The sequence below is a fragment of the Puntigrus tetrazona genome, chromosome 15 (assembly GCF_018831695.1).
Source record: "Puntigrus tetrazona isolate hp1 chromosome 15, ASM1883169v1, whole genome shotgun sequence".
Taxonomy (NCBI): domain Eukaryota; kingdom Metazoa; phylum Chordata; class Actinopteri; order Cypriniformes; family Cyprinidae; genus Puntigrus; species Puntigrus tetrazona.
This window is the reverse complement of record NC_056713.1, coordinates 10,519,878-10,539,736: the sequence shown is the minus strand read 5'-3', so window position 1 is coordinate 10,539,736 and position 19,859 is coordinate 10,519,878. Positions and strand designations below refer to the sequence as shown.

General features: G+C 35.7%; 1 protein-coding gene across 1 annotated transcript; it reads right to left on the bottom strand.

Moving 5' to 3' along the window:
* Nucleotides 1-673: 673 nt before the first annotated feature.
* LOC122359095 (alpha-2-macroglobulin-like protein 1) lies at nt 674-18,044 on the bottom strand. Its single transcript, XM_043259256.1, is given in 37 exon segments — nt 674-809; nt 954-1,002; nt 1,291-1,396; nt 2,073-2,141; nt 2,232-2,322; nt 2,991-3,109; nt 3,838-4,053; nt 4,166-4,359; nt 5,912-6,074; nt 6,190-6,264; nt 7,075-7,231; nt 7,433-7,514; nt 7,828-8,004; nt 8,154-8,237; nt 9,038-9,089; nt 9,191-9,312; nt 9,452-9,578; nt 9,667-9,706; nt 9,708-9,890; nt 9,978-10,074; nt 10,148-10,229; nt 10,341-10,526; nt 11,256-11,405; nt 11,524-11,669; nt 11,804-11,867; nt 13,182-13,409; nt 13,488-13,655; nt 13,900-14,009; nt 14,086-14,191; nt 14,629-14,755; nt 15,100-15,184; nt 15,277-15,445; nt 15,536-15,556; nt 15,641-15,693; nt 15,788-15,944; nt 16,703-16,886; nt 17,964-18,044. Coding segments are annotated over 36 exon segments (4,305 nt in total). The 5' UTR covers nt 18,038-18,044; the 3' UTR covers nt 674-809; nt 954-961.
* Between the last annotated feature and the right edge of the window lie 1,815 nt (nt 18,045-19,859).

The window sequence follows — 19,859 nt, the reverse complement described above, 5'->3', positions numbered from 1 at the left end:
AAGATAGAATGTTTGTGTCCGAGCAGGCTCTGATGCAAAGTTTCAGCATTTCAGCAAAGTTTTGCATTTGACCATTGAAACTGGAAGGGCCAGAACCTCTGTGACTTAGATAAGGAGGAAATTGCTCATTTATTGACCAGGAGGTGGCTTTCTGCGAATGGTGGTGCGTCGGTTGAGCTTGACTGCAGGACCAGGCTGTTTTGGGGCATGAGCAATCCTCACACATTCATTTGTTGGGATCGTTTACTGAGATTATTTGGTAAATACTGGAAAGCTATGAAACTGATATCGCTTTAGTACACAACAGTAGGAGAATAGACAATAGCCTAGTAGGCAGTGTGCCGATATGTCACTCCGTTGTATTACAAAGTTTGAATTCTGGCTCAAGGACCTTTCCCACCCTACTCTCTCTCTCTCCCTCTTGTTCCATGTCTCTACTAAACTGTCCTATAGTAAAAAAGACAAATCAGCAACAATACATTTGCAGATGTGTGCTTTTCCCCCTAAAATACATCATTTGGTTGCGAGAGATTTAAAACTTGAAATAAAGATTTAATATTTGACTAATATGCACTAATATTAAGTATAGATTCATAATTAAGATCTAGATATTTACATATGTACAGTATTATTAAATCTATTTAATAAATAATGACAGGGCACAAATACTTCAGCATTACTTGACAAATTGTTTAATAGCATCTAGAATGCAGAAATTATTGTTACAAGAAAGTGACAGAAAAACAGAAAAAGTGTTGCCATATATTCCAGTGTACAATAGTTCAGCCATTAGCACTTCATATCAATGCCTGAAAAACATTTGGTCAATCAGTTTTTTATCAAGAAATGTAACATATCTACTTTCAATCATATTACATTCATATTTGTTATTTATATGTCATTTGGTAATTTGGAAAAAGAAAAAGAAAAAAAAACAAATTTACTGTACTTACAGTATTGTTTATGCACATGGGGAAGTGTAGTCAACCACAGAAAATTCACCTGGAAAAATAGAAACACAACTTAGTTTTTTGTGCTCTACATTGTCGAGCTTGTCTCAATAAAACTAAAATGCATTATGGTAAAATTAAATACAGCATTGTAAAGCACAATCACACAATGCTTGTATCACGAGGCCACTAAGATTTATAAAAACTTTAAAATGCAAATTGTGTTTTTAATTATTTATTTATTCTATTATTATTTTCTTATTTATTATATTTTGCTGTTTTTTTAATAAAAAAAATGTATATTGTACTTCAGAGTGCACAGTGAGGAATAAACACGTACTGATCTTGTAGTAGTCATAGACGGTCACTACAGCTGGTTTCAGGTTCTGCACCGGTACTTCCTGCACGAGCTGCAGGCTGATGGACTTCTCCTGACTCTTTTTCAGCTGGAATGAAAGAGAAAATTATTACATCATGTTTATAGAGAGATTTATTTTACAGCGTAGTGAAAAGTACATAATAGTGAAAAATTATTGAACACATGATGTATAAGAATGTGTTAAAGAAATAGCTGACCACAAAAATATCATTTAAAAAAAAGTCAATATTGTTTCCTGTAGTGCAAAAGCGGTCTCATGAATCAGGACAGACATATGCATAGATTAAGAACTGTTTACTAGTAATAACAGTTCTAAATAAATATGCCATTGGATTTTAATGTGAGAGAGACAGCAAGGGATGGATTTCTGAATGGAGAAAGCTTTGTTATGGATGACTATGATTCATTGTTTTTCTACTTTTTATTTCAAAAAGGTTAACTGATGGACTGGAAGTGTTATGCATTTTTGTTGAGGATTTTATCAGACATTCTGATGGCACCCATTCAAAGGATCCACTGGTGAGCAGGTGATGTATTGATACATTTCTCCAAATCTATTCTGATGAAAAAAACTAATTCATCTACATCATGTTTGACCTGAGATTGAGTACAATTTTATCAAGTTTTCATATTCAGGTCAACTATTCACTTAAGTGAGCACAGTCATTTTATTAATTTTATTGGTCAGTGATCTATAGCGAAAAGGTTTTGAACCCCTCAATGTATTTGAATAAAACACTTACACTATCCAAATAGAAAATGACATGATCCTCATCCACATCCAGACGTCTGATGCTGGGGTCTTCCCTCAGCTGTGGAGACAGAGGAGCGAATGAGAATGAATCAAACACTGGCTGCACAACTTGATACAAGAGGACCGGAGCCCTTCATGTGTCACTCACAGCCTGCAGAGACGTCTCATCCGGCTTAAACCCCGACAGCAGCTTGACGTTAATGATCACCATGTTGGTTTCTGCTCGTGTGCCGTTATACCTGTCATATAATCATTCCAACAATCACTAGCACGCATTGTTCTGTATGTAGTCTGACAGACAGCAGGGAGTCTATTAAGCCATGAACTTGTTGAATTTGTTACAGCTGTATGCAACATTTGTTTTTTTTTACTAATAATTTATTCTTACCAATAATTTAATAAAGAAATACAGCAAAAGAATAACCCCTATCATTCAAATATGAAATATAAATATTTTGTAACATTTACATTATCTTTACGGTCACTTTTGAGCAATCAAATGCATCCTTTTTTTAAAAAAGTCAGAAAAAAGCCAACCTGTGAACAATATTATATAATTTGTATGTATTATATTTTTATTGCTAATTTGTAGCATTTAAATGTAGAGTTTTTATTTTTACAGTATTTTTGTATTCAAAAGAGCTGTATAAGTTGTCTAAAATAATATTTATGTTTCATGGGAGAGACATAAAGGTTTGACAGAAATAAATGTAAATATTGCTCTTTCCCTAGTGTCCATGTCTTTAAAAGTTACTAAATTACAAAATATTTATTTCTGGGTAAATTATTCCTTTAAATAATGGCAGTGTTTATAGTAATTACTTGCAAAAAAAAGAATGACATAACGTTACATTTTTCGGACATTCACGTAATAGACATAAAGGACAGTAATGGAAATCTGGCTCACCTTACAGTGGTGGTTAGCGTAAAAGCTGGGTTCTTTGTGTTGCTGCAAACCCCAGGATTTGCTTTGATTTTGAAGGCCAAAGCCTCTGGAGGAGGCGGGATATTGTAGAGCAAGGCAAACTGAGAGACAATAAGCACAGTATGACGTCAAAAACAAGGTTATTTATATCAGCAGCTTTCAGGTAATGCGACCCTCTTAAGTACAAACTATGTGCTTAATGTAGAAAGTAATGCTCGTGTAATAAATTCTAAATAGAAGGCCAGTTGGAGCTTTACTAAAACATGATAACAATATGCTTTCAGCACTAATCAAATTTTCTATATTGGGAAAGAATAATTCTAGTCTGGATGTGAGCAGTACAACGCAACAAATGACAGCAGAACCCAATAATCGGTTATGTCTCATTGAGCAGATGCTTTCATCCAAAGCAACAAGTAGAAGAGCGTTTGTGACCCCGGACTACAAAACCAGTCATAAGGGTCCATTTTAAAATTTAAATTTGCGCTATATATCATATGAAAGCTGAATAAATAAGCTTTCCATTGATGTATGGCTAGGACCAGACAATATTTGGCTATGGGAGACACAACTACTTAAAAGTCTAGAACTTGAGGGTGCAAATGATAGCCTATATCTACAGTAGTACATTTACAAAATATCCTTATTTTTGGCAAAGACAAATACATTATTTTGACCATGCAACATATTTTTGGCTATTGCTATGAAACCTGTGGTTTTGTGCCACAGAGCAAAGAAGCGAATGAATGAAAGAAATCGCAACTGAGGATTTGAAGCTAATACCAGACGCGCTCAAGAGATGATTCACACACAGAGGCAGCACGCAGACCTGCACAAACACACAGCCTTTGCCTTCTGCCCTGAGCTTGTATGTGCCGGTAGCTTCCTGTAGCTGTTTCTCCTGGTAAAGCAGCCGGTTGTTCTGGTTCACGGTGAACTGGTTCCTCTGGCCTGAGGGGGAGGTCACGCTTACAGTAATGGATCCTTCTGGATTGTAGGTGGCAGCACTGTATTTAGCGAGGGCCTGGAGTGCTACTACAGTATCCTGTTCACAGAGAGAGACAGCAACACCACTTACAGTCAATAATGATAAAACACATTATAAAGACAGAGAGGGATCTAAAGAAAGCTGCATAGGATAGGTTTAATGACGTTACCTGTGTAGAGGAGAAGCCTCCATACGCATTCTGTTTCTTGGTTAGCCAGTGTACTACGCTAGCAGAGTAGTTCAGTCCAAATCCAGGCAGTGAAGGTCCTGAGAGCAGAGCCAGCAACACATAGGCACTCGTCTCTACCTCCACAGAGCCCGTCGGTTGAGCATTATTACCCAAACTCCAATATCGTCCTACACCTGAAATAATCAGAGGGAGAAAACTAGAACATTGAAGGCTGGTGGTTGTGTTTATTATTAAAAGCAATGGGATAATCTTGATCAAGTGTTTTCAAACTGGGCTCCAGAGAAATAGGTAGGGGGTAGACAGAATTTTTTTTTTTTTTTTTTTTTAAAGAAACATTTGTTGCCTTGTTTTAGGTAAATTGTGGTCACAATATAACACGTTGTGAACAAATGAACAAGTTAGTACAATGTGTCCATGATTTAACTAAAACAAGAGATAAGAATAATAAAGAATGAATTGATAATAAATTAATAATATCAATACAAAGAGCCATAACTCAATTGTCCCAACGGATCTTTGACCGAAAAAGTCCATTGAGTGCTGAGCTGTTTTCTGATGCCTTAAATAGCATTGATAGGGATTCTTCCTGTGGTCTTAACCTAACTTCTTTGTTTTACTCGACCTTACTTGACCTGTCAACACCTCGAACTGTGTGTAGAAGGGCTGAACGTAGGTGGAAGAAAGATAGGTTGCAAATTTATTTTACTGACATGATTGAGGCTGTTAGGGCAAACATTTCAAACAACTCCATCTGCTGATCTATCTGTTTCTACTGTCTGCCCTGTTGTCTTTGATCAGTTTCAATTTGTATCCCTTGCATCTTTGCAAGAGATTATTGGTAAGATGAAACCATCTTCTTGTAGCCTGGACATTATTCCTTCTAACATTCTAAAAAAGGCTTTTGAAACTACTGGACCCAAAATTCAATCTATTTTAAATTGCAGTGTTGCCTCAGGAGTGGTGATTAAAAAACACACACATATATATATATATATATATTTTTTTTTTTTTTTTTTTTTTTATTCATCAGTTCTTGGAAAATTTAGGCCCATCTCAAAACTCCTGTTTCTCTCTAAGATGCTGGAGAACTTATACTAACACAACTATACTTATTTTTAAATTTACATGGTCTCCATGGGTTTTTTAATCTGGCACACACAGCACAGAGACAGTTTTAAATGATTCTGACTCAGGTGACCATGCTGTTCTTATGCTCCTAGATCTCACCGCTGCATCTGACACTGTAGACCGTAACGTCTTGATCTCTTGTAATGAAGCACTGTGTTTAGATTTGATTTTAATCTTAGTTTTTAAATCATTAAATAGTCTGGCACTGACATATCTCTCAGACTTGATTTACAGGCATTTTTCAGCCATTTACTCCAGTCAAAAGGACTTTATTGTTTTGGATTGAGGACTTTATTGTTAGTTGTTTACTATTTATAATACTGTCTTTCTCATGTAAAGCACTTTGGCAAACACTTGCTGTCTAACTTGCTAAAGTGACTTTGACTTAAATTGTGAAAATAAATGAATAAAATGTGGTAAAAGTAAGATGAAGTAACATGTTCTTAATGCACAGTATCTATTTTTCCCTATGTAATGTATGCCACGTAAAACATATACTGTGGAAGCTGTAAAAAAAATAGTTTTGTTTCTTGTTGGAAAATACAAATTATGCACAGTATCTTTAATTGTCTAATTTAATCTAAAGCTGTATGGTACCTTCTCTCTTGGCCTGCTGGTCCAGGTTGGAGACTAAGCTCTGTCTCATCTGTTCATCTCCAGCAAGAGTGAATGTGTAGGACAGTAAAGCGGTCACATAAGTGTTGGTGATGTTACGGGAAGAGACCTTCAGGCATTCAAGGCTTTTTGAAATCATGGGATCCTTACAAACCACACGAGAGACTTAATGAGTGTCTACTTCCTCTGTGATTCACATGATCTGTATCAAGTTAGATTTGGACTTATCTCTTTGGAGCCATAAAGAGGGTTTTACTCACAGTTTTCTGGACTCCTAACTCCAGCAGTGCTGCGGTGATGTACGCAGAGAGAGTGACTTCATCACTGACGCCACCCTGTGAGAGGAAAAACACCATCAGAGATCCTTCCCACCCTCAGCACTTCAATCTCCTCAGTTTATTGCCATCTAACAGACATTTTCAGAGTGTGAAATCCTCAACCAGCTCAATAAGGAGTCTATAAGGAGTTCTCCTGACTTCCATGACTTTGATCCATTACCCGTCCCTGCAACCATCTCCTCAACCCACACACTAAAACCTGCTAAATACATTTTTAAATATGTTTATTTTCTGAAAACATTGTATTATCTTGTGTGATTTTTGTTGTGTTTATTTTATTTTAAATAGGTTGAGATATCCAATATCTACTGATTTTTTTTTTTTTTTTTTTTTTTTTTGTGAAAAGAGAACATTAGGGAAATAGAGAAAATACATAATGGAAATACAATGTCATATTATTACAATACGAAAACAAACAGGAGGATGGGCTAACCATCCAACTTATTTCGTGGCGTAAAAATGAGCACCCCATTTGTAAATTCTATGGGTCTAGCTTCCGGACTCATCCATGTTCAGCTATTTTTAACTATACAACACAGTTAGTTTTGCTGCCCTGATATGTTATTTTAATATGTTATTTTAATTATGAATACACTGGTTTGTAGTGCAAACTGTTTTAGTGTTTACTGCACATTATTATTCTCCTCATTATTTGCCTGTAGTGTCTAACGAACCAGAAGCCTCAACCATAGGCTTACTTTAAGAAAAAGGTGGATAGTCCTAAAGAATTAAGAAGTAATCCATATGAACCAGTGATTTTTTTTCAGCAGCAGATAAAGGCCCTGAATTGGTCTCTCCTGTTCTCACCATCATATCAATGTGGTAGAGCTTCCCAACAGAGGCGAAGCAGCCGTTGTCCTGTTGCTGTCGACCCAGCCATTCCTTTGCGTGATCAATACTATTCTGATCTATAAATATATAATTCTTCGCTCCGCCAAAGCTCTTCATCACAAATGCAGTTAGCCTAAGGAAACAATAGAAATTGCTGTAAAATACCCAGAATTTGGTAACCCTGCCTTAATAGTTTTCAGAATGTTTCCATGTGCAAAACTAGGTTTTCTATTCCAGAGGGCCATTAAATCCACATACAGGAAGAGAGAATCTACACAGCAAGACAACTAAGTTGAGTAACTAAAGGCTTCCATTGTCTCTGTACCAGACTCACCAGGTGTTACCAGAAGGATCATTCCTCCCAAAAGCGCTGTAAGATCCGTCATCATGCTTGTATGTCAGCTCTCTTTGATAACCTGAAAAAATAAGAAAGAAAATGTCTGACATTCTTGATTATATCAAATGGACCTGTTTTTAAATTAATTCAACAGAAATCAATATTTCTTTCATTAAGTCTGATTCAGCTCCAATGAGTTTGCTAGAAAAAATATCTAAATGTCTGTTAATTGATATGGTTAAAATATTGCTATTTTTATTTTAAATAAGAATGCAAACATTCATTTTATATTGTACCGGTATTTTTACTTTGCTTTCTAAAAAAAATATTTAAACATATTTATGCTAATAAATTATTTGCTGTATTTTCTATTCGATAATGGTTTTCCTCACCGCTCTGCAGGAAGGTTACGGCTCTGTTTTTAATCTCAGGAGTGAGTTGCCCGCTGCTCTCCAGGTACTGAAGGATGTAGATATTGGGAGCAAAAAGCAGCATGTTCTGCTCTCCACAGCCGTACGGCATAGCCAACAGATCAGCGATGTTCCTCAGAGCACGACCCATCAGATCACCTACAAACCAGATAAGCATATGATCATTATGATTAACCCAGAGATACCCAATTAGAACTATTGATTACATAGTATTTAACCTTTTCACATTTATATTACAAAGTAATTAGTGTACATTATGTACATTTGCCAGCATATTTTAGGCTCACCCAGAACAGTGACAAAGCTTTTTGCAGAATCCTTGACAAAGACTTTGGGTAGATTGAGAGAGACGGATGTCTCCTGTGGACGGTCTAATGAAATTGGAATATAAAATAAAAACATCAGGTAAAATTTCCTATTATTTGTACTAATCTACAGATAATAATTTTTCCATCTCTTGTGAAAACTACACATGGTTTAAAACCAAAAATTGGAAGCATTTAACTTTTATTTTTTTTTACATAAAATGTTTCGTACTGATATCAGGACCTTCTAGTCTAGCAAACAATTCACAACAGATGATTCAAATGCATATTTTTCAAAATACAAGCTTGAATATAATACACATACAGTGGTTGCCAAAGGATTAAAACACGACCATTTTCACCTGAAAAAGGCTTTAAGTCAGTTAATTCTATCTTTTGCTGTAGCGTGTCAGTAGGAAATGTCAGTTTACATTTCCAAACATTCATTTAGCCAGTAATTTTAATAATAAAGTGAGATTTTGTTTGCACATTTGATCTCATCATCATCCAGCCTGTTTGGAATGACATGAAGAAACTGAACAAACTGAGACAGGCTAAATCCAGTTAGTCATAACTAAACCACATCATTTGGTGTGACCATCCTTTGCATTTTGCCCTAGGTAAACATATGCATAGTTTCTTGAGTACCTTGAGAACATCAAGGTTCAGACATTGGTCACAAAATGCCTTTTATCCAGTATATTAATATTGGCTTCCAATTACTTTTAAGTGCAATACTGTAAAAAAAATTATTATCTGTGGTATGTGGTAACTGAGACCATATAACAGAGTTTAACATCTATTAAAGCTGATTTTTTTTTATTCTCATTTTAATTGACAGCTCAACACACTATAACACCACTGACCTGTTAAACAGATGAGTTCATTCTGAGTGATTGATTTTTTAGTTCCCTCTGCCTGAAAAAAAAAAGTTGTTTCAATTTTATGATGATAATAATAGCTAGATAGATAGATCTTAATTAATTTTAAGACCTAGAACCATATCCAAAAGCACGTACCTCTACCAGAACGCTCTGCATCACAGTATCAACTCTGCCTTTGTCCGGGAAAGTCACCACTTCATTGCCACACCGTTCTCGGCTCTGTACCGCCTCAGCACGCACTGTAATGTTCACCTTTCCTGTAAAACACACACACCAGTGACAGTGGATTTAAGTTGATGAACATAAATGAAATTCATATTACATGTGTAACAACATGTCCCGTTACAAATAAAATCCTTTCAGAGTTTTTGTTCTTATAGCAGTCATCTGTCTTACCCAGTGCAGAGGGTGTAACAATCCACTGGAAGGTTTGGCTCTCTTCAGAGCAAACACACTGAGTGTAAATGCATCCTTTACACGGCTGAGCTTTGAACTGCACTGAGTCTGCCAGCGTGACCTTCACCTTTATGAAAAACACAGATTTGTCCAGTGGCAGCCTTACGGAAATCCTTTTACTGCAAATGCTTGCAAAACACATAAAGCGGGCTTACCATGATACATTTGGGGAGGTAGTTGAATACGGTGGCTTTGAGTGAACGTTTCTTCACGGATAACGGAGTAAGGGAGGGCAAGGCTCACAAAGAAAGGCTGGAAAGCAGTGAGATTAGTTTTGGGAGCCACTCCAAACCCTACAGTAGATGTGCAGAAAGCACCTGCTGCCCATTTAGTGATTGTGTCCGGGACCGTCTTGGAGACATCCACAGATCCTGATTTCCTGATGAAGACAAGAATATATTTCTTCTGTTTAATCAGAAAGAACTGTACTTTATATATACAGTAATGCCGTGGTGCAGATTCATACCCCACAGGTATAAGATCCCATATCCAGGTTTCTGGAAAGAGTTTGCGGATCTTCTCATTTCTCACTGGAACTGGAAAATCGTCTGCCGACACTTCAGCTGTTTGGATTGATAGTTTGTCAACGCAATCAGATAAACCGCATTTCCAAATTCTTAAAAACAAGTTACTTACATCGCATGACCATCGACATGTCATTATTACAAACTACAGGTGCTTTCACGTCAGAGTTGGTAGCGATTTTGATTCCGACTGCCTGGAAAAAAAAAAGTGTTATTCATGTCTGTATGATGGACAGCGTACAGTAAGAATCAGATGATACTTAAAGACCTCTGAAATACAAAAGGAGAGATTTTGTGTTTCTTACTCTAAAGATGTTGTAGGCGTCAGTTTTGTCACTGTAGTAAGGGTAATAGAAGCGGGATCGCTTGCGTCTCGCAGGTTCAGCGAGTGGGATTATCACCTCCCAGGGAGGTCGGCAGGGGTAAGGCTCTAACTCCTCGATGCTGTAGGGGTAACCTGACAAAATCTGGACCGGCAGCATTCCAAAGACCTGTAGAGTATTGACAGATATTGATCTGTAGGATCAGGAGTCTCCTAATAATTAATCAAACCATTATTAAAAAGTATAAAGTCTAGTGTATAACACACGTTCCAAGTTCTTAAAAAAATGTTCTTTTTGTATTCATAAATTGTTTTATGTGGTTCTGAAAAAAACATGGCCCCATTTTAAATTGAATGATTAAAAAAATGTCACGCGGTGCATCCACCAAGTAAAAAGTTGATTTTAATTAATCAATTTAGATTTTAAAAACCAGCAAGTAATATCATATTTTTCACCACACTGTATTTTTATTTATATTAATAAGCAGTGAAGCAGTTGTTAAAATATATTTTTGAAACATTAAAATGCTGATAAAATGTTGAATAAATGTCAAATGGGGTACCACCAAGTAAAAAGTAATAAAATATTTTCATTAAATTACAATTTTTAATAATAATGAGCAGTGGTTAAATAGTACAATAATGTTGACATATTAAATTATATTAATATTAATTAATTATATTAATTATATATTTTGTTCTGTTTATCCACCATGCAGCTGTGACAAATATAAAAAAAATTGAAAAACCTTGTCTTTCAAAGTTTAGAAACTTTTCATATTGCCATCAACTAATTGTCCAAAGTGAAGTAATGGGTTAAACCTATGATCTATCATCCGTTGTTTAAAATCTGAGTCATGTGTAATAGTAGTAATGTAATGCAGTTGGTGTAACATACAGCGGCGGCATCCAGCTCGGCCTCTGGTCTCAGCAGCAGCACGCTCTGATCTATGGCCCTCACGGAGCACAAGGAGCCAGGACTGGCTTTCAGGTTAAAAGATGTCTTCTCTCCAGGCAGTGCGGTGGGAGACGAGAACTTTAAAGACACCTATGAAGACAGGCACACAAAATCTTATTACACAATAATGATAAAAGATATATATATATATAACAGCATGAAGGGCACATTGACTGTTGAAATGAGATGCCATGTGGGATTTTCTGACCTTGTTTGGCAAACATTCTTCAATGGGGAAGTCCATACTGTCTGCTACTGCTTCTCTATTGGGAAGAACTGTGTAAACCACCACCTGAGCGTATGGAGCCAGAGCTGCCGTCTTCTTCAGTGGGATTGTCAGTTCTCCTTTGTTTTCTTTTTATGAAAAGAGAGAGAGAGTGTTTGTGGAAACAAGAAAATGTGCTTGCTGAAGCACAATGTACAAAGACTATAAAATACTCTGTATAATAAGAGAACAATATGATAGCTAATGTCAAAGAGCCGTTTACCTCTTTTGGTGTTCACACTCACAGACAGACGACCATTTTCAGCCATGCTGCCTCTGGACAAGACCTGTTAGATATTACGATATATAATATGAAAAATCGATATTCATTATAATTCAGGTCCATATATATTTAGACAATTTTGTATTATTTTAGCTTCTGACTAAAACATATTCAAGGTACAGTTATATAATTAAAGTGCACATTATGAGCTTTAATTTGAGGGTTTTCTGATCAAAATTGGAGGAAAGGTTCAGGAAGTATAGCTCTTTGATATGTACCTCCCCTTTTCTCAAGGTGCCATAAGTAATTGGACAACTGACTCAAAAGCTTTTTCATGACAGGTATGGGCTATTCTATCATTGTTTCAACATCAGTTAATTCTAAGTGTGCCATTTGCCTTTAGAAGCTGTTGCTGTGAACCCACATTATGCTGTCAAACATTCATGCAAGTCAAGCAATTGTTAGGCTTCGAAACCTAAACAAATCCATCAGAGAGAGAGAAAGCAGAAACGGTCTGTTTTATATGCCACTCCATAGACCACAATGCAACACGATTATGAAGTCATTGCAGATCGCGTTTACTTTAGCCCCACCCCAAACAACTCTATAATATATACATTTTGAAATATTTTTAACAATCATATCCATTTACATATAGAACGTCGCACCAAACAAATTAAGGATGAAACATGCAAACAATAAACCAACTCCTTGGTGGTTTCTAAGTGATTAAGGGCTCAGGATGTTCCATTTCTGTCAATTCCAAGGGTTCTGCCAAAACTGAGCATTAATGCAGCGTAATCGATGACGTACAGTAGAGTAAAAGAGAAGAAGAAGAAAGTGTTCGAGTGAAGGGCATAAAAAATTTTTACTGAAACTCAGACAAAGAGGAGACTTCACCAGAGCAAATACCACAAGGTGCAAACAAGACCAGATTAGACTTTTCCAAAAAAAAAAGTAAAAAAGCAAGACCACTTCTGGAATATAATTTTTTGGATGGCTGAAATTAAGATCAAAGCATACATCTTAATGCATATAACATCATCTGTAAAACATGGTTGAGCAGTGTGATGGCATGAGCATGCATGGTTTCCAGCGGCTCAGTACTGATGTTTATAGAATTACTGTACTTTACATAATGATATTAGCACTTGTTGTTCCAACGCTTGTTATTTTTTGTGGGATCTGATTTGAACCGAAGCAGTGGCTCATGACTTCAGAGTTAACAAGTGGTCCAATAAACAATTAAATCTCTGCAAATTAAGAATTAGTTTCAAAGACTTGTCCATACCCTCATTTTACAGTTTGTTATAGAATTTTTTGTATTTCTTTTAAGTAAACCATGGTTTTTAAAAAAGAGTGTCAGTGTTAAACATACAATGTAGAAGAAATCCAAGGTTTTCTGGCCTGTTTTCAGTGCACCGCCCTGAATGATGTAACTCGCCGTCACTGTTGCATCACTGTTACAGCTGAGCTTCTCTGGAGTCTTCGTCAACATCAGGAAACTTTTGCTTTTGGAGTAAAAGGGTCTTACGTAGAGATAGCCTGACGGATAATACCTAAAAGCCTCAAAATCAGTCCGTTCTTTACCTCCTTTATGACGAACCTAATAAAACAAATGCAATATTTCATTATACTGAACAAGATGTGTATGTATACACCAAAAAAAAAAATCACTACCAACCTGTAATTGCACGGGTAATTCTGACCAATCCGAAGTGTCGAATGAGAAGTGGGCAGACCCACTGACGTCTGTCGTCAGGGTCACGTTGACACTTTTCTCACCATACTGTGCGTATACAATCACCACCTCATTTTTCAACACACTGGACTGTGGATTAGTGACCACAACCTGTTTAAAAAAACGTGTAAAGATGAAAAATTATTACTCACTAACAAAAGTAATACTTCCTGTAGACAACTGCTAAATGTTCTCATTGCAAAAAAAAAAAAAGTTGTTTATTAATGTTCCTGATTTTCAGGAACTTTTTTTATAAAGGTAGTGCTCAAAAAACATATACACTGCACAGTTTTTCTGTAGAAGAAATGTCCTCTATAATTACCAGTAAAGCTAATGACCTCAAGCTAACGGTTACCTTTCCCTTGAAGGCCACACCAGGTCTGTATGTACTTGGTGTGTCTTCATACTGAACATTGACGTAATCACTTGTAAACTCAGCTGTGGCAGAACCCTGCATAGTTATCCCTGGAGGAACAAAAGACCATGTTTAGTTTTTTTGGAGGATAATAATGGACAACAGCCGTTTGTTTTACACTCTCACCTGTTCCAGACTCTTCCACATCACAATTCACTTCAAAAGATCCTCTTGAAGACAAGCCAAATTCTGTCACATTTATCACCTGAGACCCACAGCCGGTCCTGTCGGTCTGAATCAATAAAAATTACATTAAAATTTAGACTAAAACACATTGCAACATGGACCCCTGCAAAAAGGGTGTCTGTAATTTTATAATTACTTCTATTGGCGTTAATATACCATATATTAACGCCAATAGAAGTAATTATAAAATTACAGAAAATTAAAGTGTACTGCTAAATGCACTGACAAGAATTATGGTAGTTGAAATTTTGCACATCTAAAGTTTCCTAAAACAATAAGATTTGAAGTACACTACAAGTTCACATTCAATATGCTTAAAATTGTAGCTTTGGAGCATTTGCTGTGTATAAAACAGAAATGCTGTTCGCTAAGAAATTCAGTCAGTGTTGTTTTTAAGAACTGGAACATTATAGAGAGAGTTTTGAGAGGATAAATGATAATTATTGCAGTGTTTTAGGATTGTGTGTGCAGGGGGTAACGTACCATCATTGAATATTTCTTGCATATGCCATTGTTGTCAGAGAAATCAGCTCTAATATAATATATATTATAGCTCTGTCCACACACTTGAGCATTCACAGACCCCAGCACAGGCTTGCCATAAGTGTATCTAAAGATGTGAAAAAAGTGAAAAAATCATTTCAGGCTGAACAAATCACACATGTACAGGTATCTGCCTTATTTATCTGTAAATAAATTAAATTCAATTCCATTTTACAGTTACATCTATTAATTGCTTATTAGTATGCATATTACTAGAATATTATCCATTTATTAGTGCTAATTAAGAACATATTAATGCTTTATTCTACATGACCTTATTCTACATCCTTAATCCTACCCAGTACCTAAACTTAACAACTACCCTACTAACTATTAATAAGCAGCAAATTAAGAATTTACTGATGGAAGAATTATAGTTAATAGTTAACAAGTGTTATCATAAATCCTTACTTTGCACAAACTTTCAGAGTGACCTCTTTGTCCTGGACAGTTATAACGGACGGAAAATCAATGTTCACTTCATATTTTGGCAGAACTAAAAATACATGAAAAAAAAACATTTCAAATCATATACATTAAAAGCTGATCAGAACTGGATTGACAAAAAAGTTGAATCGTGTTTCTGACCATATTCCTTAATTTCAAATCCGTGTGATGTTTGTTGGTTCTTCTCATCCCAAGCAGTGATGGTGTAGTAACCCTGAGCAGCTTCTGGAGACATGGAGTGGGACAGATCCAAAATACCAATCCTTGTGGTCTGATTCAACCACTGACCGATGAGATTTGAAAAAGGGTCCTAAACAAGAGTGGTTCATAAAGAAGAAGAGGAATCAGCCTGCATTTAAGTGAACTAACAATAAACAGAGCGTGTCTGCTTGCATTTTACCTGGAGTTCAACTGTTCGAAACTGCAAAGACAGAAGAAAGCCATTTCAGATCAAATATACATGTGTGTATATATATCTTTATATATCAAATTTAAATTAATTTACCACTTGATTGCGAGGTAAAAAATTGTTATCTAGGGACACGATGCGAAATTTAACTAGGAAGAGAAAATTTGAAACAGAATATTAACACATACAGAACAAATAAGAACAAACGAGACACCTTTTTATAATAATTTTGAGAATTATTACTTGTTTGTCCAGGCTTGTAGATAGGCTTGTCTGATTGGATGAAAAGAAGATTTTGAGGGGGATTTATGAGGATCTTAGTGTTGTTGTTCAGAAACGTTTTTCCCCCTCGGATTACAACATCCACGGATGCCACAGACTCCACAGTGACTGCAGGGACCTTTAAGATACAAATTAAGAACATTTTGAATAAAAGTAAGCAGTGTCTATGCAAATAGCCCACCTTGTTGGCAGAGGCTTACACTAACTCCACATACTAACTTGTGATTAGGCTATAATCAACACTACTAAAAGATGGCTGTCAAGTATCAGCTCCCGTGAACCATTTGACCCGGGTTCAGAAAACGCCTTTAATTGAACTTTTTTCCTCCGTTTCAAACCTCAGATCACATCAGAAAGGCATTATTATCAAAAAAAGAAGAAAAAAACAAAAATATTTAGAATAAAGTATCAGGTAGAGTTAGGGTCGGTGTAAGGAGATTTTTTTTGTTTTAATAAGTTGGCATCCATTTAATAATTTAAATTAAAAATGATAATTTACAATATAATTTACAGTATGTTACTGTTTTATAATGTATTTGCATTAAATAGCATAAATAGCAAAAAATAATAAGTAGAGAGAATCTATAGCCAGTTGCACTTTTCACTTAGTTTAAATATCATCCATCAACACTTGCACTTAGTTTAAATAGCATCTATCGCTAAGAAAATATGCAATGCAGCCACTGCCTAATGCAAGTTTTAAGGGTTAACTTTATTTTATACTTCACTATGGATAGGTTCTTTAACTTTAATGCCATTTTATCAGTGTTATGTAGACATGAGGTAGCTAAAGGCTGTCATCTCTAAAATATAGCTTTAGTACAAGTAGTGTTAATCTCTCTGATCTGATCAGCTATGTATGGTGAGTATATTGACCTTAAAAGGGACACATCTGTAGAAATCCTTTTTAATGGAGGCCTGTTGTAGGACGGTGAGGTTTTGATTGTCGGTTCTCAAAGTGACCACTATAGAGAGTGCTTCTGTGGACTCATGGATCTGTGCACACAGAGTCTCTGTGCTGCCACCCACCGCCTGGGAAGTGACTGTCACCAGGTAGATGCTGAAAGCACACCAAACACAAAGAAATACGTTCAGAGGCGTGAATAAACCATGAATAAAATGATGTATTTATTAAGTTTAGTGATGTATTGAGCCTGCATTAAAATAAAAGCAAATAAGTGGTTGGTGCAGTATAAATGTAGCATTACTATGAATTATCTTAAGAAATAAAAACACATTATAACTATCCAGACAATACATATAGTGTTAAGATGTAATTAAAATCAATATAATAATTATAATTATAACAATTTATATCAGATAGATACACTACTGGTCAAAAGTTTGCAATAATTACAATTACAATTTTACTGTTTTTGAAAGTCACCAAGGCTCCACTTTCTTAATCAAAAAAACAGTAAAATAATATTTTTTTGATTTTAATATATTTTGAAATGTAATTTATGGCAACTCTACATTTTACTCCAGTCTTCAGTCTCACATTATCTTTCAGAAATCATTCTGATATGTGGAGGCTGCTCAGTTCTGATCGGTTATTAAAAAATGTTTATTATAACAGTTCAACACTGATTGATTTTGCTGATTCATATTTTATGGAAAAACTGCCTTTTTCAGGATTCATAGATAAATAGAGAGTTAAAATGGACAAAATAATAACAAAAATACCTGCATTTACACTTTGATGCATCCTTTTTCAATAAAATTGCTAAATTTATTGTAATTATGTTAACATTAATAAGCCTATGAGTGATATCGATGGTGTTTTGTGTTCCTATGCATAACACTGTGTTGTCTCTTTATGTTTATATTGAGCTGTAGAATAGGTCAATATTGCTTTAACTCACAGATCAAAATAACAAAAATGACATATTACAATAATACTTTCTTTTAAATACGTTCACCAAAACGATTCCTATAATGTGCCTCTCTGGCGTGAATCTAAGAGCAGAACATTTACAGAGCGTTGCGTCTAACTTAATGAAAACAGAAAAGTGCAGCTGTCCCAAACTTTTCATCAGCGCACCGAAGTTGTGGAAGACATTCGCCCGGGTTTTCCTCATTACCCTACTTCCTGTTATGTCGTATTGGTGAAGATAATAATCATAAAGGATCTTACGGATCGGTGGCTCCGCTCGTTAAGGAGCATTGCAGCAGCAGCAGCAGCAGCGACGACAGAAGAGACAGCAGCATCCTGAGCAGTCAGTCGGAGCATGCATGAGACAACTCACACAAGAGCGCACTTTATACACCTCTGTGGTCCTCCTCCCTGCCCTAAAGATCAGCAGCGGGTAGGAGATGGGATCCACATACACCTGTTTCCTCGTGTTGTGTAACAAGTAAGTGGATTATGATTCACTGAAGTCAATTAAGTTGTAAAGAGGCTCAATGAGTTTCGCTTTTTGTTGTTTGCTTTGACAGATTAGCTGTAAATATATTAATAAATAAAGGAATGAGTGAAAAGAATAAGTGAGGGTGTGACAAAGATATGAGGATATTTTCTCTCATTCATATACATAGTTATACAGTAATTTGCTTTTCAACATGTTATTCAACATTCGTAGAATACATCCAAGAATACAACATAATAATAATTTGGAGATTTTAAAAATAAGTGAATACATCAAATTGTTAATAGGCATTACAACATTTGGATAAAATTACTTATAGTTACTTTCCTTGGTTGGCTGTTAAAGGTGTGACTTAACATGGCATGCACTGCATAAAAAATAAACAAATAAATGCAGTATGATGTGGCAGAAAATCAAACTATTAACTTAATTGATTGCTCTTTTTAATTTTTGCATGCATTATCAAAAGGCCTAAAAGCAGGTTTTGACTTATATTGGGGTTGTGTCATGAATGGACAAGGACACATTTATAATGTTTGAGAGGGTGTGGGTTCTCACAGGTGTATTGGGAATAATGTAGGATGGGGTGAGGAACGTTTTTGTTTCAAAGACGCTACACCTCCAACTTGGTGATTCAGTAACGGACTCGATAATTATTGAGGTGTATTTCTTCTCATTTCCTGCCAAACAGGTCATAGATGATTTTAATTTCGTTGTTTTAGACATTGTTCTTTTAATCTGGAGACTTTGGTGTGCTTACCTCGCTGCTGTTTTCCGCTAATGATCACGCAAAAGACACTAAGTCACAAGCTTATGTGTGTCAGCAACCAAATGCAAACAAGTGGGAATAAATTCAGCGGTACAGGTGGCCTTACGCGGGACACTTCATAACAAGGAGCAGCTTTCCAGCGAGTACCACCCACTGGTTCAATAAAACATGTTTTGTGGATGCTAAAAAAAGCAGTTTTGTGTATTGTTTAAAGTGTTACCTGTAGCGTTCTTTTAATGTTTAATGTATACTGTGAGTGTGTGTGTAAGTGTGTGTGTGTGTGTGTGCGTGTGTGTGTACTGCAACGATTTAGAACACACATGACAAAATGGGGCAAAACAGATTAATAGAAAATAATTTTATGAGACCATGATCATCAGACTCCACTCTTGATCCCATACCGTGAGATTTATCCTCTTAACCTCAATTTACAAACAAAACATTAATGAGGATTAACATTCTTATCAAATGCTTTCTTACTCTATTGTTTGAACAGTGTAGGAAAATCTGTTCATTGTTATTTAAAAGCACATTTAAATAAGGAGTAAATAAACTAAAATAGAGAAAAACACGCAGGCTTATAATGCATGCAATATTTCATAATCCACAGATACAGTTTCAGGTCATTTAATTACAGAATATTTGGTGACTTTGGTATTTTCAAATGTAGTTCAATTTTAAATTTGTTTTGTAACAGTTGCATCACCAAGACGCAGCTGTGCCATGGCTCCCTTATTAGGGATTTGAGACCGGACTGTCATAAACAATAACATGAACATATCTCCATGCAAACCTGGGGTTATTCTTATATTATTTTTGTAATTATTTTTAAATGTATCTAATATATCCAGATATTTTTCTCACTGGTTGCAGCCTATGCTTAGATGAAAAGACA